At 41.9% G+C, this 23,569-nt stretch overlaps 1 protein-coding gene and 1 non-coding gene across 3 annotated transcripts in view; one reads left to right on the top strand and one right to left on the bottom strand.

Annotated features, from left to right (window-relative positions):
- Positions 1-10,101: 10,101 nt before the first annotated feature.
- Positions 10,102-23,569, bottom strand: part of Mrpl1 (mitochondrial ribosomal protein L1) — a 59,812-nt gene continuing 46,344 nt past the window's right edge. For both annotated transcript variants that reach the window (XM_059274697.1, XM_059274698.1), the window contains exons 8-9: positions 11,728-11,809; positions 10,102-10,278 (exon numbers count right to left, since the gene is read on the bottom strand). In XM_059274697.1, the coding sequence (XP_059130680.1) occupies positions 10,172-10,278; positions 11,728-11,809 (189 nt within the window). In that variant the 3' untranslated portion in view covers positions 10,102-10,171. The remainder of the gene's footprint in view (positions 10,279-11,727; positions 11,810-23,569) is intronic.
- LOC131921349 (U6 spliceosomal RNA) lies at positions 14,676-14,782 on the top strand. The gene has a single exon (XR_009381969.1). It is a non-coding gene; the product is annotated as a U6 spliceosomal RNA (small nuclear RNA).

Below are 23,569 nucleotides of genomic sequence, written 5' to 3'. Positions count from 1 at the left end.
ACCACCATAGATTACTCTTTGGCAATATACAAAATACTATACTTTTCATTTAACACATAGATTCTTCTTGTTTATCAATTTAAAGTGACTGAAGCACTGGGCATGTGGGAAACTTCAGAGCCAAGATATCTCCTTTCACCCTCTATACCCAATAATATCATAGTATTGTAACTGGTATTGTAATTAGTAGTGCTAGTGGTGTGTGGAGGGCCAGCTCCCACCTTTTAAAAGGGTTCCTATGAGGAGGAGAGAGGGATAAGAAGCTTCCAGAGAGAAAAATAGCAAAAAGGAGAAATACAGAAACACAGGATAGCTTCGGGAGGACCTGGATCAAAACTCAAAAGTCCTTTCTGCCTCTTCAAAAGGGCTTTTTATAACAATACCATGGGGTGGGGCAAAAGACCTCCCCCTTGCTAGATCAAAGCACACTGCACAGCCAAGTGTAGACCCTTCCAAACAACTGGTAACCATGCCTTTGGCCAAATCATCACCTTATGCAGCTGTGTTGGGTAAAGCAAGCTCAGATTCTCTGACCCTGAATAATGTGGGCCTCCACAAATTCCCCCTTCCTAATAATATAACTCGCAAGTGGGAGTACAGAGCTTAACTCCATGCAGCTCTCAATCAGCTTTTCCACTAAGAGCTTGCAAGTAGCTGGAACAATCACAGCAATCCCTATGGCTGCCACACACCTCAGTAAAGGAGTAGAGGATGACCAAGATAGAACGTCCATTTTGAATGGGTCTAAGATGTCTATAACAACCTTAGCTGTGCCAAGCCCCTTTTTAAGTCAATAAACTCTTGATGCAACTGCATCAAATAAATCAATAAACTCCTAATGCAACTGCATCAAACTGAAGACTCAGCTTCATCAAACCATGGTTCATCAATATCAACAGATTAACATAATTCTAGCATGAACATTGCTATACATATTTACAATTCTTACAAACTTACATCCAAAAGCAAATGCTCTATAGGACTATTTACACTTTACAAACTTTAGCAAACATCTAGGAGAGATCTCTTAACAGAACTATTTGTATTTTCTTCCAACAAAACAGAGGGTACATGAATTGTGAGTCACCACAGTTAATAAATCATATATGCATACACAAAACACAAAGCAATTCATAAGTCACCACAGTTGATAGAGTCTATGTGTAAGTAAAGTAAAAATTGTCCCATTGCAATTGAATCACTCTTGTCCATCCCATTTCTCAAGTCTGAAAAGTTCCAAAAGACAGTTCTGATACCAGTCCTAAAGTTCCAAATACAAATAAACTCATAACCAAAATTTTTGGCAGTTCCCCTGAATGCAACAGTCCAGTTCAAACAGCCTCTGAAACTTTGCTTTCAGTTACAGCAACATTTTATGGCAGTCTTACCCTAGGAACTCTGCCTCAGGAAGAAGGTTGCATCACCTCGTTACCATAGCTGAGATGCTTCAGAGTCCTCTCAAAAAAGCTCTCTGTATAGTCAGCAAACAGAAGCTGCATGACTTTGGCTGCTGGCTCTATTCAGCGTTTTTTGTTTTTGTTTTTCTTTTCTTTTCTTTTTTACTGTCCCAGGCTGTCTGTGCCTCCCATCTCTGGGCCTGCCTGCTTAGAGACCCTGGCATCGTGAAGCCAAGGGCTCTCTCATGCCTCATGCTGCACAGCAGAATGCTGCCCCACTGCTATGAGCTACGGTTCTCAAGCAGCCCTTCTGGGTCCAGGAGGAAACCCAGCCATGGCAAGCTGCATCCCTGGCACCCCCAGCTCTATTTACATGCATTCACACTATATTACCCTCAGCGTCTGGCTGTTCAATTACAGGGAACATTTGAAATCCTTGCACTTTCTCCCCTCTGCTAACTGCTTCCCTAATACTGGCTTGAAGGGGAGATACAGGACCAGCAGAAAGGATTTGCCATGTTTCAGGAGACTTTTGTGCCAGGACAATAATGGGTGACTTTGCTATTCTGATAGATGACCCCCTAGGTGAGTCTAATTCTGCCCCTACAGAAGGAAGATGAGTACGATTCTGAGGAGAGACCTGAAGAGCCTCCAGTTTTTGAGAAAGAGAAATTCCTAAGTCTCTCAAGCCCTTTAGTTCCTCCCTTGTCTCATACCAAAACTTTTGTTCCTTAAACTCAGCTTCATGGGCAAGAGGGAACTGACCCTGACTGATTTTGTAAAAATGCCCCTGTCTAGCAACAGCTCCGGTAGAGTGGAAGGTTTTGTCTTGCCCATGTCCACCTCAGGAAAAATTCCCCTGCTGCTCAGGACTTAGATCTCAACTGTCCCAAATTAATGCCCATAGGCCAAAAGCTTCCACTGGAATCTTTTCCAGCCCATGTTCTTCATAACATTGTTGCATTTTGACTCAAATTCTCCCCCCAGGAGTCTGTGTCCAGAGTCCCATAGTCAGAAAACCAAGGACACAGTTCATCTACAAACTTCAAGAACCTCTGCACTTGTTGCTGTTCTACCTCAAGTCTCCTAGTTTTCAAACTCCCTACAAGCGAATATACAAACATCTGCCTACTATTTCCCTGCCCCATATCAACTTTTCTTTCTCAGAATGCTAAGTCTGCAGTGGCTGCTTGTTCCCAGATACTGTTTTCTGTGCCAGATCTGGCACTAGGGAAATTCTACTCTTACCCTAAATTCCTTCCTATTAAGCCTACGCAATATCCGTATACCTAACCCTATATTTTTACCTAATTTAATAGATAGAAATTGAGAGAGAGAGAAAGAGAGAAACATAGACAGAGAGATACTTGCTATAGCCTAACTTTTATTACTTGCTTCGGCTTAACTTTTAGCCACACTGCTTTATCTATATTCAGTTTTTGCTCTTGAAGAATAAAATACCACCACTTAACATTTTTTTTAAAGATTTATTTATTTATTATGTATACAGTATTCTGCCTACATGTGTCCTTGCAGGCCAGAAGAGGGCACCAGATCTCATTATAGGTGGTTGTGAGCCACCATGTGGTTGCTGGGAATTGAACTCAGGACCTCTGGAAGGGCAGTCAGTGCTCTTTTTTTTTTTTTTTTTTTTTTTTTTTTTAATTTTTATTTTGCAATACAATTCAGTTCTACATATCAGCCACAGATTCCCTTGTTCTCCCCCCTCCCGCCCCCCTCACCTTCCCCCCAGCCCGCCCCCCATTCCAATCTCCTCCAGGGCAAAGCCTTCCCCACAGACTGAGATCAACCTGGTGGACTCAGTCCAGGTAGGTCCAGTCTCCTCCTCCCATGCTGAGCCAAGGGACCCTGCATAGGCCCCAGGTTTCAAACAGCCAACTCATGCAATGAGCACAGGACCCGGTCCCACTGCCTGGATGCCTCCCAAACAGATCAGGCCAATCAACTGTCTCACCCACTCAGAGGGCCTGATCCAGTTGGTGACCCCTCAGCCATTGGTTCATATTTCATGTGTTTCCGTTTGTTTGGCTATTTGTCTCTGTGCTTTATCCGACCTTGGTCTCAACAATTCTCTCTCATATAAACCCTCCTCATTCTCGCTAATTGGACTCCCAGAGATCCACCTGGGGCCTAGTCATGGATCTCTGCCTCCAGGTCCATCAGTAGTTGGATGAGGTTTCTAGCACGACAATTAGGGTGTTTGGCCATCCCATCACCAGAGTAGGTCAGTTCGGATTGTCGCTCGACCATTGCCAGCAGTCTGTTGTGGGGGTATCTTTGTGGATTTCTGTGGGCCTCTCTAGCACTTTGTTTCTTCCTATTCTCATGTGGTCTTCATTTACCATGGTCTCCTATTCCTTGTTCTCCCTCTCTGTTTTTGATCCAGCTGGGATCTCCCACTCACCCAAGCTCTCTTTCCCTCGACCCTCGCCCTTCACTACCCCCACTCCTGTCCAGGCTGTTCATGTAGATCTCATTCCATTTCTCTGTCGTTGGGCGATCCCTGTGTCTTTCTTGGGGTCCTGTTTTCCAGGTAGCCTGCCTGGTGATGTGAGTAGCAGTCCAGTCATCCTTGTTCCACATCTAGTATCCTGTTATGAGTGAGTACATACCATGTTTGTCTTTCTGAGTCTGGGATACCTCACTCAGGATGATTTTTTCTAGATCCATCCATTTGTCTGCAAACCTCATGATGTCATTGTTTTTCTCTGCTGAGTAGTATTCCATTGTGTATATGTACCACATTTTGTTTATCCATTCTTCAGTTGAAGGGCATCTAGGTTGTTTCCATGTTCTGGCTATTACAAACAACGCTGATATGAACATAGCTGAACAAGTGCTCTTGTGGTGTGGTTGAGCATTCCTTGGGTATATGCCCAAGAGTGGTATAGCTGGATCTTGGGGGAGATGGATTCCCAATTTTCTAAGAAATCGCCATATTGATTTCCAAAGTGGTTGTACAAGCTTGCATTCCCACCAGCAGTGGAGGAGAGTTCCCCTAGCTCCACATCCTCTCCAGCATAAGGTGTCTTCAGTGTTTTTGATCTTAGCCATTCTGACAGGCGTAAGGTGGTATCTCAGAGTTGTTTTGATTTGCATTTCCCTGATGATTAGGGATGTTGAGCAATTCCTTAAATGTCTTTCAGCCATTTGAGTTTCCTCTGTTGAGAATTCTCTGTTTAGTTCTATAGCCCATTTCTTAATTGGACTGTTGGGCATTTTGATGTCTAATTTCTTGAGTTCCTTATATATTCTGGATATCAGTCCTCTGTCAGATGTGGGATTGGTGAAGATCTTTTCCCATTCTGTAGGCTGTCGCTTTGCTTTGTTGACCGTTTCCTTTGCCCTACAAAAGCTTCTCAGTTTCAAGAGGTCCCACTGATTGATTGTTTCTCTCAGTGTCTGTGCTACTGGTGTTCTATTTAGAAAGTGGTCTCCTATGCCAATGTGTTCAAGACTACTTCCTACTTTCTCTTCTAGCAGGTTCAGAGTAGCTGGATTTATGTTGAGGTCCTTGATCCACTTGGACTTAAGTTTTGTGCACGGTGATAGATATGGATCTATTTGCAGCCTTCTACATGTTGATATCCAGTTTTGCCAGCACCATTTGTTGAAGATGCTTTCTTTTTTCCATTGTGCACTTTTGGCTTCTTTGTCAAAAATTATTTGTTCATAGGTGTGCGGATTAATATCAGGGTCTTCAATTCGATTCCATTGGTCCACATGTCGGTTTTTATGCCAGTACCAAGCTGTTTTTATTACTGTAGCTCTATAGTACAGCTTGAAGTCAGGGATCGTGATGCCTCCAGAGGTTGTTTTATTGTACAGGATTCTTTTGGCTATCCTGGGTTTTTTGTTTTTCCATATGAAGTTGAGTATTATTCTTTCCAGGTCTGTGAAGAATTGTGTTGGTATTTTGATGGGGATTGCATTGAATCTGTAGATTGCTTTTGGTAAGATTGCCATTTTTACTATGTTAGTTCTGCCTATCCATGAGCATGGGAGATCTTTCCATTTTCTGACATCTTCTTCAATTTCTTTTTTCAGGGACTTAAAGTTCTTGTCATATAGATCCTTCACTTGCTTGGTTAGTATTACCCCAAGGTATTTTATGTCATTTGTGGCTATAGTAAAGGGTGATGTATCTCTGGTTGCTGGGAATTGAACTCAGGACCTCTGGAAGGGCAGTCAGTGCTCTTAACCTCTGAGCCATCTCTCCAGCCCCCACTTAACATTTTCATAATTCATAACTGGACATGTCCAACACTGTTCCATGGTGCTCCCTACTCTCCCTTATCTCCTCTGCACCCAAGTTCCTAGTTCTGGCACCATCTGTGGGAGGCCAGCTCCCACCTTTGAAAAGTGTTCCTATGAGGAGGAGAGAGGGATAAGAAACTTTTAGACAGAAAGATAGCAAAGAGGAGAAAGACAGAAACACAGGATAGCTTCGGGAGGACCTGGACCAAAACCCAACAGTTCATTCTGCCTCTTCAAAAGATTTTTATAACAATGCCATGGGGTGGGGCAAAAGACCTCCCCCTTGCTAGATCAAAGCACACTGCACAGCCAAGTGTAGACCCTTCCAAACACCTGGTAACCATGCCTTTGGTCAAATCATCACCTTATGCAGCCCTGCTGGGTAAAGCAAGCTCAGATTCTTGGCTCCTAAGTAACGTGGGCCTTCACAGTGGTAGGGCAGATGTCCACATATGGAGTGAGGGGTCCCTACAGGTGTCACAATAGGCAGGAAAATGAACTGCAAAGATTAGAGAATGAAAATTCGGTTCACATTGACTTCATCAACCTGAATAAAAACTTCTAGAGTCTGATGCCAGGCGGTTTACTGTAGGCATACTTAAACATAATAGAATTTGGAAAAAGGGTATCCAGACAACAGTCATTCCAATACCAGGTGCAAAATAAAGCTTACGGTGTGACTACATAGAAGCTCCTTTACAAAGTACAAGTGACCATGAGGGTGGGTTCTGTAGCTTAAGAGCCTAGAATTTATGTGGTTTCTGACTAAGATAACATAGAGGTCAACATGCTATAAAGTACATGTGATATCTCCCCTAAGTATGAGTTCTATTAACTGGGAGCTAAAGATAAAGATCTAGGGATAGAGAGTCTGGGATAGACATTCTTGGGGATTTGGATGAGGTCTGCCTCTATAGATAACAAAAGGTCACAGGTCCTTAACAATATCCACTCCAAGCCTTCTAGGAGGAAAAGAAGTTATTTCCTTCTTTGAGGAAACACTCCTGCATGACTGACATCCCTCGTTTCCCCAGTGATCTGTGGGTGCAAGGACCTTTGTGCCTTCAACAAGGGAGTAGAAAAAAAGGAAATATAACAAATTTAAATTGCCTTGGAATTTACAGGACACTAACATCTTTCTTCAAACTTTTCCTTGTGTTTCTTTATGTGACAAAATTTCAAGTGTTTCTATTTGTAAAAATAGATTGTTCATTTGTCGACCCCCTCTTCTGTGTGTGTGTGTGTGTGTGTGTGTGTGTGTGTGTGTGATTGCTGTGTTAAAGGTCAAGTTGGTGGAGTTGGTTCTCTCCTTCCACCTTTGTGGGTTCTGAGGATTGAACAATGGCTGCCAGGTCATGTGCACCAACTGCCTCTGAGCATTTTGTTGGCCCCAAAAGAATTATTTTCTCTAACTTTGCATATGTTTAGATCTAGATATATTCAAACCTTTTCTATCCCTTATGAGAATAAATTACAACTTTATATCTAAGAAAAATTAAGTGGAATACAATTCTTATTTTTTTAAACATTAACATTTACATATCCCCTTTTGTGGCCAATTATGTTTCTATGCCTGGAGTTCTCCAAGTACTAGACTATTCTGTCCATTATCATGTGAAAAAATACATTTATTAAAGAAATATGAATGATTCGCAATGATTATATTGAAACACAGAAACAATGGGTTTTGAAAAATAAAAACTTGTAATTATAGTTTGGCTGCTTTTTAAACTTATGTTAAGTTGTACGATAAATGGGATTGGCCATTAATTATGGAGGTGAGTAGGTAAAAACACAGACGGAAGCACACCAGAATGTTGAGCTGCCAAATCTGGTTGATGTGCAAGTGGGTGTCCACGGTTTTCTTATTTTATTTCCTTCACCTCTGAAATTTTCTATAATAACAAACTTTCAAACTCAGGGTTACAAAATAGAGGCTGGACAGACAGCCCCGTGATTAAGGCGGCTTCTTGTTCTTTCAAACAACCCAAGTTTGGTTCCACACACCATGTTGGACAGCTCACAGCTACCTGTAACTTCAACTTCAAGGGATCCATTGCTGTCCTCTGGCTCTGTGGGAACCTGTACGTGAAGTGCACCTGTGCACCATGCATATCCAGATGCACACACTTAGACACAAAGAAAAACTTGTAAGTATCCATTAGACATCCAAAGAAACCTCTGCAATGTGACCAAAATAGAATACAAACAAACCATTTACTCTAAGCAAAGCTCCAACTGGTCTATACAGGATTATCTTTACTATTTTATTTGCGGTCAGGTGAGAAATCAATTCAATCTACAACCATCTAAAAGCCATATGAAAGGATATTGTCGCCACCTACTGGACAGTGAGGTCAACTGCTTGATATAAAAATTCAAAGTGTCCGGTTTTGTTAACAAGTTACCAAATTTGTCTCTCGTGTATTACATTAGTATGCTAATTAATGCCTTATGACATCACCTTCGACTACATGCCACTTACTGAGAGGTGTATTGTAAGAGGGTGTTTGGGATCAAGTGATCATCTTGTCACGAGCCTGTTTGTCTTATATGACAACTTGCTTGTCCATGGGGTTGCCACAGAATTTTATTTATAGACAGGAATAGACTCAAAAGTTAGAAACGTCTTCCGGCTCTAGGTTCAGGGCATGAGTGTTTTTGTTATCTAAATCTTTAAAAATCTTGGGGCTGGAGAGACGGCTCTGGGATTAAACACACACACACAGCACTCCGTGTGATGGTTCACAACTATTTATAACTCCAGTTCCAGGGGCTTTGACACCCTCTTCTGGCAGGCACATACATGGTGTGCAGACAGAACATCCATACACATAAAATAAAATAAAAGTTAATTTAAAAATATATCTAAAATCTTGATTTATACTACAAATTTTGCAATCATAAATTGGCTAGTGAAAACAACAGTGACTTTCCACCTGGCACTTTGATCACTTGTATAATTTTAGAACAAACAGATGTTGGTCTGAAAATCAGAATTTCTTTTTATTACAATCAGGGTTGGTAGCATGGTATCCCCTAGTGTCCCCAAAGTCGCACTACCTGATGAGAAATGCTAAATTCTGAGGTCAATCTCCTACTGCCGGGTGAAGACCAATTATCGTGCTTTGCAAGCCTTCTAAGTAATTTGTACGTAAGCAAAGTCTGGGATTCACCAGTATTTACTGTAAAACTAAAATCTTACTTTTTAAAAACCAGTGGGTGGGGGTCCTTGAAACCATTTTACTGCCCAGCAGTTGAGGGAAGGTTGCAATAAAGAGATGAAATGTGACTCATTTCCCATGAGATTTGAATAAAAGACATGATTCCTTTCAAACAGCACATATGCAGGACTAGAGGGAAGGCAGAGAGGACCTGGGTTCAGTTCCTAGTAGCCATGGGGTGGCTCATAACCATCTGCAACTCCAGTTCTGGGAAATCAGAGCCCACCTCTGACCAGTGCCTGAGAATCAAGAAACTTCAGTACTTTGATTCAATACTTTAAAAATCTGAAACTGTAGCAGTAAGTTTGGTCTATCTTAGAACACATGAAAAGGCAGTGACTTAGCTGGGTGGTTGAAACAGTGGCTAAGAAAGCCCACAGGCTGGGCATGTGGCACACCCCTAGAGTCCGGGCACTTGGATCCTGAGTCAGAAAGATCTCCAGTTCAGCACACTGCTCTTGTTGACTGCTTGTTGATCTCACACAAGTAAACTCCTTTTCCATGGAAACTGGGCATCCCATTTCCCTAACTATGCCTATGACGGGGAGATGGGAGGGTAGAACACGTCCAGTAAAGACAGTCACTGTTAGTATTTTGTCCTGTTCCTGCTGTGTTTGGTAAATGGTGCCTAAACTTTAATTTTCCAATGGGGAAAAAAGCTTTATGAGGTGCAGTAGTTTTTCCTGGTTATTTGAGCCCCTCAGGCTGCTAAAATACTGGGGACTTGGAAGGTGGGGCAAGTGGATTCCTGGAGCTCACTGGCCAGTCAGTCTAGACAAACTGGGGAGCCCCACATTTAGTGTCTAAGAGTCAATGTGCAGAGCACCTGAGGAAGACACCCCGCTTGGACTTCTGGACTCCACACCCACACGCCTCCACCCACCATGCACACAAAGGCAAACAGTTTGTGATGAGGCCTGCTGGGAATGAGGATGCTGTTATTACTGCTCCCGAAGGAAAGTTATAAAACTAGAAACTGCTTCTAGACCCAGATTCTACCAAAATACAGAACATTGATGCTAAGGAAGAAAATGTGACAGGATCCAACACCAGAAAAATATAAACAACAATAAAAATTAAACAAAGGAAATGTGAAAGAATTTTTAAAAACTGACATTTATTTTTGAAACTGTAAAAAAAAAATAGTGTTAAAATTTACTTCTAAATATACTGATCAAGAAAACTCAAGGAACCAAACTAGAAAATGACACAGTTTTATAGATTTCTCTGTTGTTTTTAATCCTGTCCCCCAATAACTTCACAACACAACCCTCAGGCGGCTTCTTTGGATTCAGCTTCTTTGGGCAGCAGCGGGTCGGTCTTGAGCAGCAAACCCTCACTGGTTGAACTACGAAGGAAGGCCCGCACCACAAACGGACCTGGAACAAAGAAAGGTAAGAACCAGCTGTGGCTCTCTCACTGCGACCCCGTGGACCCCACACACACATGCTTAGGAAAGCCTGTGGGACTCGAACGCTCCCCTAGAAAGCTCTGTGCTGCTATCCTGGACAAACTCACTGCACCTGAGTCGTCCTGGGAAGGACACACTCACTGGTAATTCATTCCTTTCCTCCAGAAGATGTTCACCTAGTATCTACTTACTGCACCATCAACAGCGCAGGGAGCAGGGTGAAGTTTACATCTGATGGAAACACTCTAAACACTTATCTGAAGCAGTCAGCACAGATTACCATCTGTGTTTGGTACTCTGAGTACCAAACAGTTGAAAAAGTTTTCGACAAATTAAAAGAATTTTTTTCTAAGAACAAAGTTAAGAGGCTTCATCTAAAATGGCAAAAAGAGAAAAGTAATTTTTAGAGAATGTATTGTCCATTATTCTCTAGCTAGCTCAGAAGATCAAAGTTCCCTATGGAATATAAGAATCTGTATACACATGGTGTCTTTGGCCACGTTTTGGTGAAAGAATTAATAAATGGGATATTTAATTAATCACCAATGTGCTTAATTCTCAAGGACGGCAGAAGTATCGCAAACGTGTTTTAATTGACTTGGTTACAGAAGTAAACCCGTAAACTCCCTGCATGGGAGCTGCACGGGGACTGGAGCATGACGAGCCCGTCTTCAGGCACCCACAGTGTGGGCTGTGTGTGGAGGGACACAGGCAATGCCAAAGGGCCAGGAGTAACTTGTGTGCTGCTGCTACAGTGACCGAGTTAGTGATTCTCCCCATGATGTGCGAGGACTCTCCTGCCATGACAAAAATCCCTACTTACTGTTAGAAAACAAAGACTCAGAAGGCCAATGGTCCCAACTATTCCATAAACGACTTTCTTTCCTACGTAACACCACTGTAATTTTAAAGCAATTCGTTTTCTTTAAACCTTAATACATTTTTTTTTGTTGTTGTTGTTTTGTTTTTTTTGTTTTTCGAGACAGGGTTTCTCTGTGTAGCTTTTGTGTCTTTCCTGGATCTTGCTCTGTAGACCAGGCTGGCCTCGAACTCACAAAGATCCGCCTGGCTCTGCCTCCCGAGTGCTGGGATTAAAGGCGTGCGCCACCACCGCCCGGCTTAAACCTTAATACATTTAACAGGAGAAGTAACAGGCAAATTTACAAAGGTCTGGGGGGTATATTCTTTATTACTGATAAAGAAGTCCCTCTCTAAAACCTTATGTTCATGAATAAGGTAATTAAGAGTCCTTTGGAAAAATACATTTTATTTTATTTATTTAATCCCTGGAAGCACTATGGCTATAGCACTTGTATGTTAACTCTTGGACTAGTTTATATTTCTACTATATTAATAGCTACATTACAGTAAAGTACCACTGGGGTTTAAGGAAGTCCACCCTCATCCAGCTGCTCACCCAGATTTAGTGGTCTGTGCCTGCAGACTTCATTTATAACTGCCTGAAGATTGGCAGTTAACTGGTCACTTGGCATATCCAACTGAAAGAAACAGATAGATAGATGTAACATCTATATAACATCGGGAAAATGAGGAGACACGACAGTTTGGGGACTGAGTCAGGATGTACTCTAGATGGTGTCTTTATGGATTTATCTAATGCAATGACCTACTGTAAAGACAAACAGCAAGAGTCCTGCAACTCTTTATATGTCAAGAATGACTTTACAGAATATATCCTATGGGCTATTTTTAAGTTTTCTCATTTGAGGTTGGGCAATTTCCAAGTAAGTTCTCCAAAGTACACCCCAAATATACATACCATTCACTCATCCTTAGGGATATTTTTTATTTATGTGGGTGTGTGGCTGCATCTGCGCACATGTGAAGGTAGAAGTCAGGGGTCGGTGCTGGGTGTCTTGCTCTATTGCACTTCACCTTAGGTTTTGAGACAGGTATCTGAAGAACCTGAAGCTCATAGGTTGCCTAGGCTGGCTGGCCACTGAGCTCCAGGGCCTCCTGTCTCTGTCTCCCCAGGGAGACATGTCACACATGCTTGAGAAGTCTATGTTATATTTCATATCAGCCAAGTATACCCATGAACATGTCTGAAAAACCTTTGCTCAAGGTCATGAAAACTTGTTCAAGAGGGGCTGGAGAGATGGCTCAGTGGTTAAGAGCATTGGCTGCTCTTCCAGAGGACCTGAGTTCAATTCCTAGCACCCACATGGTGGTTCACAACCATCTGTAATAGGATCTGATGCCCTCTTCTGGCGTCAGGCATACATGCAGAGCACTCATACATAAAATGTAAATAAATAAAATAAAAAAAAATTAAAAAAAAAAACTTGCTCAAGAAAAAATACACGTGCAGGCACATGTACACATACACACACACACACACACACACACACACACACACACACACACACACCCTGCTTTCAGGGTCTTCAGGGATTTCTGAGAAAGGTGGAGAGAGAAGAAAGACTCCTGAAGAAACAGGACCCCTGGGCCAGTGTGAGAACCACTTGGACTATGGATTACAGTGGCAAAAAAAATCCCTACTTTTTGCAGAGAACAAAAATTAAAAAGCAAAACACATGTAAATGAACTTTAAATAATGCACACTCCTTCTGAAGTGGCCAGTTTCTGTATTCTAAGTGTGATGTGAGCAAACTACAGACAGACTGTTTATTCAAAGATGTGACATTTACACTACTGTATAGGAATCACTCTCAGAGAAGGCTTGTCTATTTATAGTTTTTGAGGTGAATCACTAGAAAATAGAAACTTTGACACCCCATTTTGCTAGTTCAATTTCCAGTCTATTTTAATTTGAGTCTATAAAGCAAAGTCTCAGAGCTAAAAATTACCACTGACAAAGAACTAAATGTTTCACTGTCACAAGACACACATTGCCAATAAACAGCATGTACCTTTGTAAGAACAAAAACCATACACAGTTTTCCAGAATGACACTTTCACAAAAAAAACCTTTTAAGTCAATAAAGAGCCTACAGTATCATACCTGATAAAATGATCTATGTGCACCATTGAGTTTAAAGTAATTTTATCTCTATGAAACCTTAGAGGTCAGCTTATTTTTTTATGATTAGAGATTGAATGAGTAGCTACAGGATAAGTATATTTGGAGCCTTAAGTCCTGTAAAGACAGAAATGGTAACATGTCCATCTGAAAAGCTCCCTGATGTACCCTGATGCTCCTCTGATGAACAGATATTGAGTAGCGTTTCTGTTGTGTAGAGTTATCATTTCATGACATAACCATTATATTATAGTAAGGTGGATGAAAATTCTACATTCTACAGGAAAGATTAGAAAGACATAAGTAATCCTTAAAGTACTTTAACATCCCACTTGAAGGTATCATAACCAGTTACTTATTGTCTGATTATTTCATAGAATGTTATATCCATTTCTCCTCCCTTCCTCTCTCTCCATATAGATTATAAATCTGGGTTAGTGAGATGGCTCAGCAGGTAGACACTTATTTGCCAAATCTGATGACCTAAGTTCAACTTCAAGACCCACATGGTGGAAGAAGAGAACTGACTCCTACAGATTGTGTGCTATGGCATGTTTGTGTCTGTGTGTGTGTGTGCATGTGCACGCGCGCGCGCACACACACACACACACACTGTATAAATTAATGTAATAAAATTTATAGATACTATTACACCTTAAATAAAAGAAAATATTAAGTTTGATTACATTTTGACTTAAAAGTAGCTCAGCAGTTAAAGCACCAGCTACTCTTCCAGAGAACCCAGTTTCAATTCCCAGCACACATATGGTGGCTTATATCCATCTATAACTCCAGTTATACTCCATATTCCAGGGGATATGATGCCCTCTTCTGGCCTGCATGAGCCCTGCATGCATGTTATACACAGATATACATGCAGGCAAAAAACAGAAACAACAACCAAAGACCCCATAGAGTAGAAATAAATATTTTTTAAGTGGTCAGCTTCTGTGACTGTAATGTTCTGATAGGGTTCTGATAACGGTCTACAGTCTCCAGATGACTGATCACCTGTAACTGGGAACTACAGAGGACTGATGCCTTGGATAAGCACTTTTCAACCATCTGACCCCCACACTCCCTCCTAATGCAAGATTCTAAAATTAAATCAAGTGTGGCTTAACAGAGCGCTTTTACTTCCCATGAGCCATAGCTGTGTAAACTGGGGAAGGGAAGGCTAACTGCATGTCTCTACAGGACATTAAGAAAGCTGTAAGAACAATAATCGATTACACAACTCCATTTAAAGGGAACTTACTTTGGGTTAAGCTCTGAAGCTTCTCCATAGACAGACTCATTTCTCCTAAGAACTCTGAAGCAGATATTATTATTACTCACTTACAATTAAAAACTGAGACCCAGTGCTCGCTTCGGCAGCACATATACTAAAATTGGAACGATACAGAGAAGATTAGCATGGCCCCTGCGCAAGGATGACACGCAAATTCGTGAAGCGTTCCATATTTTAAAAAAAAAAAAAAAAAAAAACTGAGACCCAGAAAACAAATCTATCCAAGAGCACATGTAAGTCAGGTTCGGAGGCACACTACACAGTCCCAGCACTGGGGAGACTGAGGCAACAGGCTCAGTAACTTGAAGCCAGCTTGCTCCATATAGCAAATTCTACATCATCCTGGGCTACACAGTGTGATCGTGTTCCAAAAACAAAGTAAAACCAAACACCAAAAGCACACACATGTGAGAAGCGGCCCCAGAGTCACACGTCTAAGCCTTATGGAGTGCAGGTGAGTATTGAGGAACCCCCCCTTCACTCCATCACTTGTGATCCTGACAGTTATTCTGTGCCAGCGGTCTGAGAAGCAGATGAGTCTGTTGTGAGCCAAGAGGAGGAAAGATCCCGGGAACTATGTGAGGCACCCAAAGGAAAAGAACGTGCATGTAAGAGGAAAATTATTCATATTTGTCTCACCAATCCTTTACTGTTCTCCAATTGTTTAGCTATTATCACCACATAATTTAGAAAATGTTCATAACCTCTACTCCCTGTCAAGCAGCATGCTGGGAAGAAGGAGCAGGAAGATGACCGGGATACAGTGTAGTCACCAAGTGCCTCTCTAACTAGATGAACAGGACCACAAGGATGAGTGAATAAGGACCACAAGCACCAGAGAGGAAGAGGTGACTGATGACACCTGACAGCAAAGCTGAGTCTTAAAGGATGAAGAGTTCTGAAGAACAAAAGGATGCTCTAGGCAGATAACAAAGTGGATCAGGTGACAAGGTGACTGGAGAGGAAAAGGTGTAATGCTGATGTCACGCCCCCTGAGTACAGGTGTGCAGATGGGGAGGACTATCACTCGAAGGAATTCACTAACACTTAGGGCTGTGGGACCAGTGCCATTCCAAGTCCTCATTTGTCAACAAGATGTAACCTGGATTTCCATGTGTATTTTCTACCTTGAAAATGCCAACTTCAACAAAACTGAACCAGATCACTACATAGGCAACAAAGTAAATCCAGGGGCCAAACTTTTAAAACTGGTCTTCAGGTTATACCCGGAAATAGAAAGTTTGATATTAATAGAGTGGTTTGAGATTGGCTGCAAATAGATTTGCAGACTTCAGGATTTATCTCACCAACAGTAAGAAGTGACTTAATGTTACTAAGCAGATGAATCACATATCTTATCTGCTTTAGAAAGAATTCTGGAAGAAGTACATAAAAACAGGACTTGGCACACTTTCTCTGTAAATGGTGAGATAGTAAATGTGTAAGGCTTTGCAAGCCGTGTGGACTGTTAAAACCGTTCAAGGTTGCTGGGGCAGAACAGAAGTTAAAACAATACAGAACTGAGTGCAGCTGTGTTCCAACAAAACCTTTACAAGGACAGGTGGGGAGCTGGGTTTTGCCCAGAGTCAGGTTTGCTGGACTGTGGCACAAAAAAACAGCTGAGAGACATTTAAGAAGTGACTGAGCAAAAGCAACCATTACTTCCTTCCAGAGCAAGAAAGGGTTTTGTTCATGCCGTTTTACTTAAAAGAACATGACGCTTTTTATCCAACAGACTTCTAGCTTATGATTATTATGTGTCTACTATGCAGATGAGGCAAAATGTTTTGTTTGGCTAAGAATTGCATTGCAATTTAAAAATAACAGTAGGAAAAATTCCTAGCAACAATTTCAACAGCTGTTGTAAATTTTATGCATGCATTTGAAACAAGTTCTTTATGGTTGATGACAGGGCCCAAATCTGGAAACAAAAATAGAAAATGTAGTCTTATATCCTACATAAAAGAAAGATACCAATATTTAAAGCCACCTACTGTCTTCTCTATCAATTCAAAGTAGAAACAGAAGCCAGGAGAGATGGTAGGCTCCAGACACCTCACGTGGGGGAGACCAGGGACCCCTGTAAGAAGAGGCTGCTGGCACACCCTGTGCTATGTGGAGTTCCAACCATTAAGAGATGGCCAGCAGGCACCAACAATCCAGTGACTGTAAACACTCCCAGGTAAGCACAAGGGTCCAGCTTTCCCCTTCACATTCTCTTCCAGAACTATCTACACCAGTATCCAGAAGAATTAGGCCCCAAAATAGTGCTGGAAGCAAAGATAGCTTTGGCCCATGCACTCCTGGGTCTAGAGCAAGAGAAGGCTGGGAACCAAGTAACCCTCTCTACTTTAGACCACTAATGTCACAAACACTCGGGCAAAGGAAGTCTCTGGCTATGAGACTGGGATTAGAAACTGGATTAACTGCCCTTTCAACCATGAACAGCCATTGGACCCATGGTATCTGCCTAACATGCTTGTGCCCAACAGAGGGGAGCTGTACTGAGCACAGCTGGAAGCAGTGACTGGGAAAAATAGTTCATGTGTTAACCTCAATAAACGTGGACTTCTTGTCAATAAACAACTGCGCAGTTATACAGACACAATATATTCTGGGTGTATGAGAAATGCAAATTTATGTTCTTAGAAGCAATTTCATAGCAATGAGACATTAGCAGCAATCTAAATGCCCAACAAAAGGAATAAGGCTGAATAAATTATGATATATCTACACAAGAGACTATAAAAGAGCTATTAAAATTCTTTGCAAGAATTTTTATGACATAGGAGAGGGCTTAAGACACAGTGTTAAGGATACCAAACTCAGTGTGTACCAAGAACACAGAAACTAAGACAGCACCTGCATGGAGCGGGCGGTGGCAAAAGTGCTCAAGGGTCATCAGCAGCGATGGCAGGGATTTTGAGACCTCTCTCTAGTCTGAGCGAGGCCAGTCAGGATTTTCCAAACAACAACCAGCTTTTGCTCAGTATTTAAAATGACAAACTCCAGGACTACAGAGGTGGGCTCAGCAGTTAAAAGCACTTATCTTTCAGAGCACCCACACGGTACCTTCCATCCTCTTCTGGCCTCCATACATGTCATGTATGGATGCACTGTGCTACACACATGTAGGAACAATACTCATGCACATAAAATAAAAAAAATATATAAATATTTTTTTAAATTCCAAGATCAGGGCTGAGGGTTCAGGTCAATGGTAGAGTACTTGCCTAGCATGTGTGAGGCCCAAGATTCAATCCCCAGCTCCTCAAAAAGTAAAAAATAAACCAGGCAGCAGTGGCGCACGCCTTTAATCCCAGCACTCGTGAGGCAGAGCCAAGCGGATCTCTGTGAGTTCGAGGCCAGCCTGGTCTACAAAGCGAGTTCCAGGAAAGGCACCAAAACTACACAGAGAAACTCTGTCTCGAAAAAAAATAATAAAAAATAAAAGGTAATAAAATCAGCCCCTTTAAGATCCTGCATAAATTATAAGGTATTCTCTATTTATTCATAAAGAAACAAAGTGAAGTAAAAATTATCCTTAATGTTGGTACTAATGGATAAACTCAAATCCCTACCCACCAAACATCAAAACTTGTAACAAGCTATGCTGCCACAGGTTTCCATACCATAAAAATTATCTATATTTTTGAAGTGAGAGGGAGCAGCGCTGGCCTTCTGGAGAGTACAGCTTTGTGAATTTTAACTCATGCATGCATTTTAGTAACAACCATACTAATACAGAATATAGAAGTCAAAGTGGAGAAAACCCTTCTTGTAATCCTTAAGAATACATACCACACCCCCTAACTCCTGACAGCCACTACACTGTCCACACAGGCCTGCGTTTTCAAAACTGCTGCACAAATACACAGGAGCTCCCCACGTCTCCTCCCAGGCCCTGGCAAAGCCCGTCCTACTGCCTCTGAATCGTTCTCTTCTGGCAGTTCACAAAAGTGGCAGGAGACAATGTCTGTCCTTCAGCTACCTTATCTTACCTAATGTGTCTTCAAGATTCAAACACACGCATATGCCAGACCCTCCTTCGTTAAGATACTCCGATGCTCTGTTCTCTACACATGTCACATTTTGTCCATCTGCTCTCCAATGATGGACCCTGGAGTCCTTTGCACCTTTAGGCTACTGTGCTGTGGGATGTATGGCAAATGTGTTGCTGATTAATCAATAAAACACTGATTGGCCGTTGGCTAGGCAGGAAGTATAGGCGGGGCAAGGAGGAGAATAAAGCTGGGAAGTGGAAGGCTGAGTCAGAGAGACACTGCCAGCCACCACGATGAGAAACAGCTTGTGAAGATGCCGGTAAGCCACGAGCCACGTGGCAAGGTATAGATTTATAGAAGCGGATTAATTTAAACTGTAAGAACAGTTAGCAAGAAGCCTGCCACAGCCATACAGTTTGTAACCAATATAAGTCTCTGTGTTTACTTGGTCGGGTTTGAGCGGCTGTGGGACTGGCAGGTGAAAGAGATTTGTCCTGACTGTGGGCCAGGCAGAAAAACTTAAGCTACACTACTGTATCAGCATAGCCATACTTATAGTTTGAGTACTTCTTTCTGTTCTTCTTACCACATATCTAGAGACAGAACTGCATCATATGGTAATTCTACTTAGCACTCAAGGAACTGACATACTATGTGATGGAAACTGAAGCATTTTGTGTTCCCACTAGCAATGTGTAAGAGCTCCAGTCTCTCCATTTTCACTAACACTTATTTTACACACACACACACACACACACACACACACACACACACACACACACGCACACACACACAGGAAATAGCTATCCTAAAAAGTGTGGACTGGTGTCTCCCTGTGATTTTAACCTGTACTTTCCTGATGGCTTCGTGCCTAGTATATATGTCTTCACTGTTTTGGGCCATTTATGTGTCTCCTTGGGAGAGAGATGTATTTGAAGCTTGGTTCACTTTAAAACTGAGTCACTTGTATTTTTATTATTTAATGACAAAACTCTCTCTCTCTTTTAGAGACACTGCACACATGGAGGTCGCACTGAGCCGACAGTGTCAAGTTGGAGTCTTTATGAAATCCACTTGCCTTTCTTCCTCTGTTGTCTTCATTTTTGATGTCTGTAAGCAACCTTCTGAGATTTATCTGAACATTTATTCCTATCAACAGTTTATAACTTTTTATTGCTGCGTAGGGTCACACTGTATGAAAGTACCAGAGATGGTTTTAGTCCATCCAAACAGGACATGAGTTTACATTTATAGGCTGAGCATCCCTAGTCACAAAATCTAAAACACGGAGCTCAGTTGGCAGAGGTCTTGACTACCACCCAAGGCCATGAATGCAATCAGAAGCACCACCTAAGCCAGGCATGGTGGCACATTCCTGGAATCCCAATACTCCAAAGCCAATCTCAGATGAAAAGGTGTTTTGAGGCCACTTTGGAATGCACACAAAAGACCCTGCCTCAAAAACAGTAAAATAAAGTAAAAATAAATTCTGAAATGCTCCCAAATCTTTTTTCGTTTGAGAAAGATAGACACTCATGAGCTGGTATGGACTCATCATGGGGCCTAGGCCAGTCTTAAGCTCTCAGAGATTCTTTTATCTGCCTTCTGAGTGCTGGGATTACAGATCGCACACCATCACACCCAGCTAAAAAAATCTGAAATGGAGCACCAAAATGATGCTTTAAATTTTGCACTTTGGAATGTTCTAGATTTTTCAGGTTACAGAAACTCACCTAGTCAAATCTCCAAATATCCCAAACTCGTTAAAACAAAACAAACAACAAAGGCACAGAAACACTGCTGGTTGTTAAGTATTTCCAGTGAGGGACACTTGGCCGGCATGTAAAGATGCACGTTCAGGTATCTGTGAATTTGAGTTTCAGTTTTCCGTTAAATGTTTTATTTCTGTGGGGTTAACCCCAGGCAGAGGAGCTGGGCTGCACTACATGGTTAGCTCTGTAAACCGCACTACGCTGTTTTCCAGAGTGGGACTCTCTGCTACGAGCCTAGACTCGGAAGTTCTAACCTCTCCAAAGCAGGTGCTGAGTTAATTTTCTGCAGGATGCTTCTTCCTTTCCTTCTGGGGCTCCAATGATAGGAAGTTTCCATCTTTTGTCACTGTCCCATGAGCTCTCCTTTTACTTATTTATTGTTCTCTGTGTGTGTGTGTGTGTGGTGGTGGTGTGTGTGTGGGGCGGGGGGTCTGCTTTCCAAATTGACTAATTTCTGTGACCTATCTTCAAATTCTCTGACTCTGGCATCTGCAGTCTCCATGTTTATCTTCAGAAGTTCACACATAGCCCGTGGATGCACTCATGTCCCTTGCCTGTCACTGTCAGGCTCTGCTGAGACCTGTCCTGATACCAACGGAAGGAGACACGTAAGACGCACCGTCAGCTTGGTACTTTTCCTTCAGGGCTCCTCCAAACTGCTACTGTGCCCTCTTCATAGCCCTCAGCCAGGCGCACCATACATTGTTCAGGTTCTCTCATAGCTGCGTTCGGTGGGAAAGGCAGAGTATATACTACAACTGCACCATCTCTCGTGGACTGAGACCCTCCCAGGCTTCTGTGTATGCATCTAGTACTGTAGGGTTGGTGAACATTTTCAGTAAAGCGCTGGATTATATTTCAGTATTCAGGCCTTCGGTTTTAAAGGTCATATATGAGTATGAGTTTTGAATTTGTTAAAAGATTATGTTTTAAATTTACTTTGTTTTACAAATTATGTGTCAATTGTGTGTTTGTGTGGCTATGTGCATGTGAGTATGGGTGCCCCTGGAGACCAGAGGCACCAGATACCCGGGAGCGGGAGTTACTGGCAGTTGTGAGTACCTGAAGTAGGCGCTGGGATCTTGGGTGAATATAGTTTCTCCTCTGTCTTAGCACCGCCGCACCCTTGGAGATCTCAGATCTACTACTGACACATTCCACCTCGTATGGACATGCTCCACCTCCTGTATTTTACATTCTCCAGTACATTTTCCTCTATTTATAATCCCCTCATTTATGACATACACACTATACTACATGAAAAATAATAAAAGGAAAAGTTAACTGGCTGGATAGAATGAATGGAAAGAAGAGGATGTGGCCATGAGCCACAAGCCAATGGCTTGCTCTCAGAGACATCTGATGGTATCTGACAGCTGTGGATATCACGCTGTATAAATAAAATGCTGATTGGTCAGTGGCCAGGCAGGAAGTATAGGTGGGACAAACAGAGAAGAGAATTCTGGGGAAGTGGAAGGCTGAGGCAGGGAGACAATGCCAGCCGCCGCCATGACAAGCAGCATGTGAAGACGCTGGTAAGCCATGAGCCACGTGGCAAGGTATAGATTTATAGAAATGGATTAATTTAAGATATAAGAACAGTTAGCAAGAAGCCTGGTACAGCCATACAGTTTGTAAGCAGTATAAGTCTCTGTGTTTACTTGGTTGGGTCTGAGCGGCTGCGGGACTGGCAGGTGACAGAGATTTGTCCTGACTGTGGGCCAGGCAGGAAAACTCTAGTTACATCTGACAAACACTAGTCTTTGTCATTCACTATGTTAATCCATGGACCTAGATGCTGTAAAGTAAACCTTGTCTAACTGCCCTCCGACATGCTCACTTCCGCTGTTCTAACCCGTTCACTGTCCTGAGAACTCTCATTCAATACAATATCTAACTACATTCATGGCCCTCCCTTGCATTTGTTTACTTTTGTTACATTACACTTCAGCTTTTATCAAATGCCAGGCTGAGAACATTCTTGCCTCAAGACAGCCTACTATTATATAAACAAGTAGAGTGATACCCATGAATGGACCATGTCTACAACTTCAAACATGTCTTCAACTTTAAAAAGAACACAAGAAATAGCACATCAAAGGCACTACCTCTATACTACATAGTTCAAAGCTCCAAATATATCTGAAACCCAGACAAGACATACTAGTTAAACCAGGGTTTGACACGCTCCGTGTAAACAGATTTCAATTGTGGGCCCCCTTTCTTCTTTCACAGAAAGCAAGCTTAGGTTTGATTGCCCATAACATTATTGTTTATAACGCTTCAAAATTAGGTATTTATGTGACTGTAAAGGGTTAATAAAGTTGTTTTGCTTCAGTGTTATAATTTAATGTCAGAACTAAACTATTATATAAATAAATGCATTAAAGCATAGTCTTCATAATTTCAACCATTTCTAGTATTTTTTGTAATTTATTCTCAAATATTCTGCATTTTATGTTCTAATCATATATCAGTAAGTTGAATAAATGTAACTTTTAGCATATAAACACAATGGCATTCATATTTTGGAATAGGTACTTTCTTTTTGTTTTTTGAGGCCAACTCTCATTCTGTAGCCCTGGCTGTGCAGAAGCTTGTGATTCTCCTCCATTAACCCCCCAAGTGCTCGGACTGCAGGCGTACACCAGCATGCCCAGCTCAGGCAATTTCTTAATAATACTGTTTTCTATTACAGACTTGATTTCATGTGCATGTGTGTGTATGTACAGGGGCATGTGTACATAGGGGCCCATGTGTGGAGGCCAGAGGTCAGTGTTGGGTATCTCTTTTAATCATGTTCCACTTTATTTTTGAAACAGTCTCTTACTGAACCTGGAGCTCAACAATTTCGCAAGAGTAGGTAGCCAGAGCCTGAGGGATCCTCCAGTCTCCAGCTCCCCAGTGCTAGGATTATAGGCACTATAATTGTACCACTATGTCAGGCTTTTCCATGGGTACTGGGGATCTGAACCCAGGTCATCATGCTTTGCAGCAAACATTTACCAACTGAGTTATCTCCCAGACCCCTGACTTAGCTTGACTCCATAGTACTCTGTCTAGTGATCTAAGAACACAATTGGAAAAGTACAACTGGCTACAGGAGTAAACACACATGGTATTATTGTAATCAAAGCTGGTTAAACAGCATGTTACCAAGGAGGCAAGATAACTATGAAGTAATACAA

This window comes from Peromyscus eremicus, chromosome 10 (genome assembly GCF_949786415.1).
Source record: "Peromyscus eremicus chromosome 10, PerEre_H2_v1, whole genome shotgun sequence".
Classification (NCBI taxonomy): domain Eukaryota; kingdom Metazoa; phylum Chordata; class Mammalia; order Rodentia; family Cricetidae; genus Peromyscus; species Peromyscus eremicus.
The sequence above is the reverse complement of the archived record's forward strand: the minus strand, read 5'-3'. Positions and strand labels throughout refer to the sequence as shown.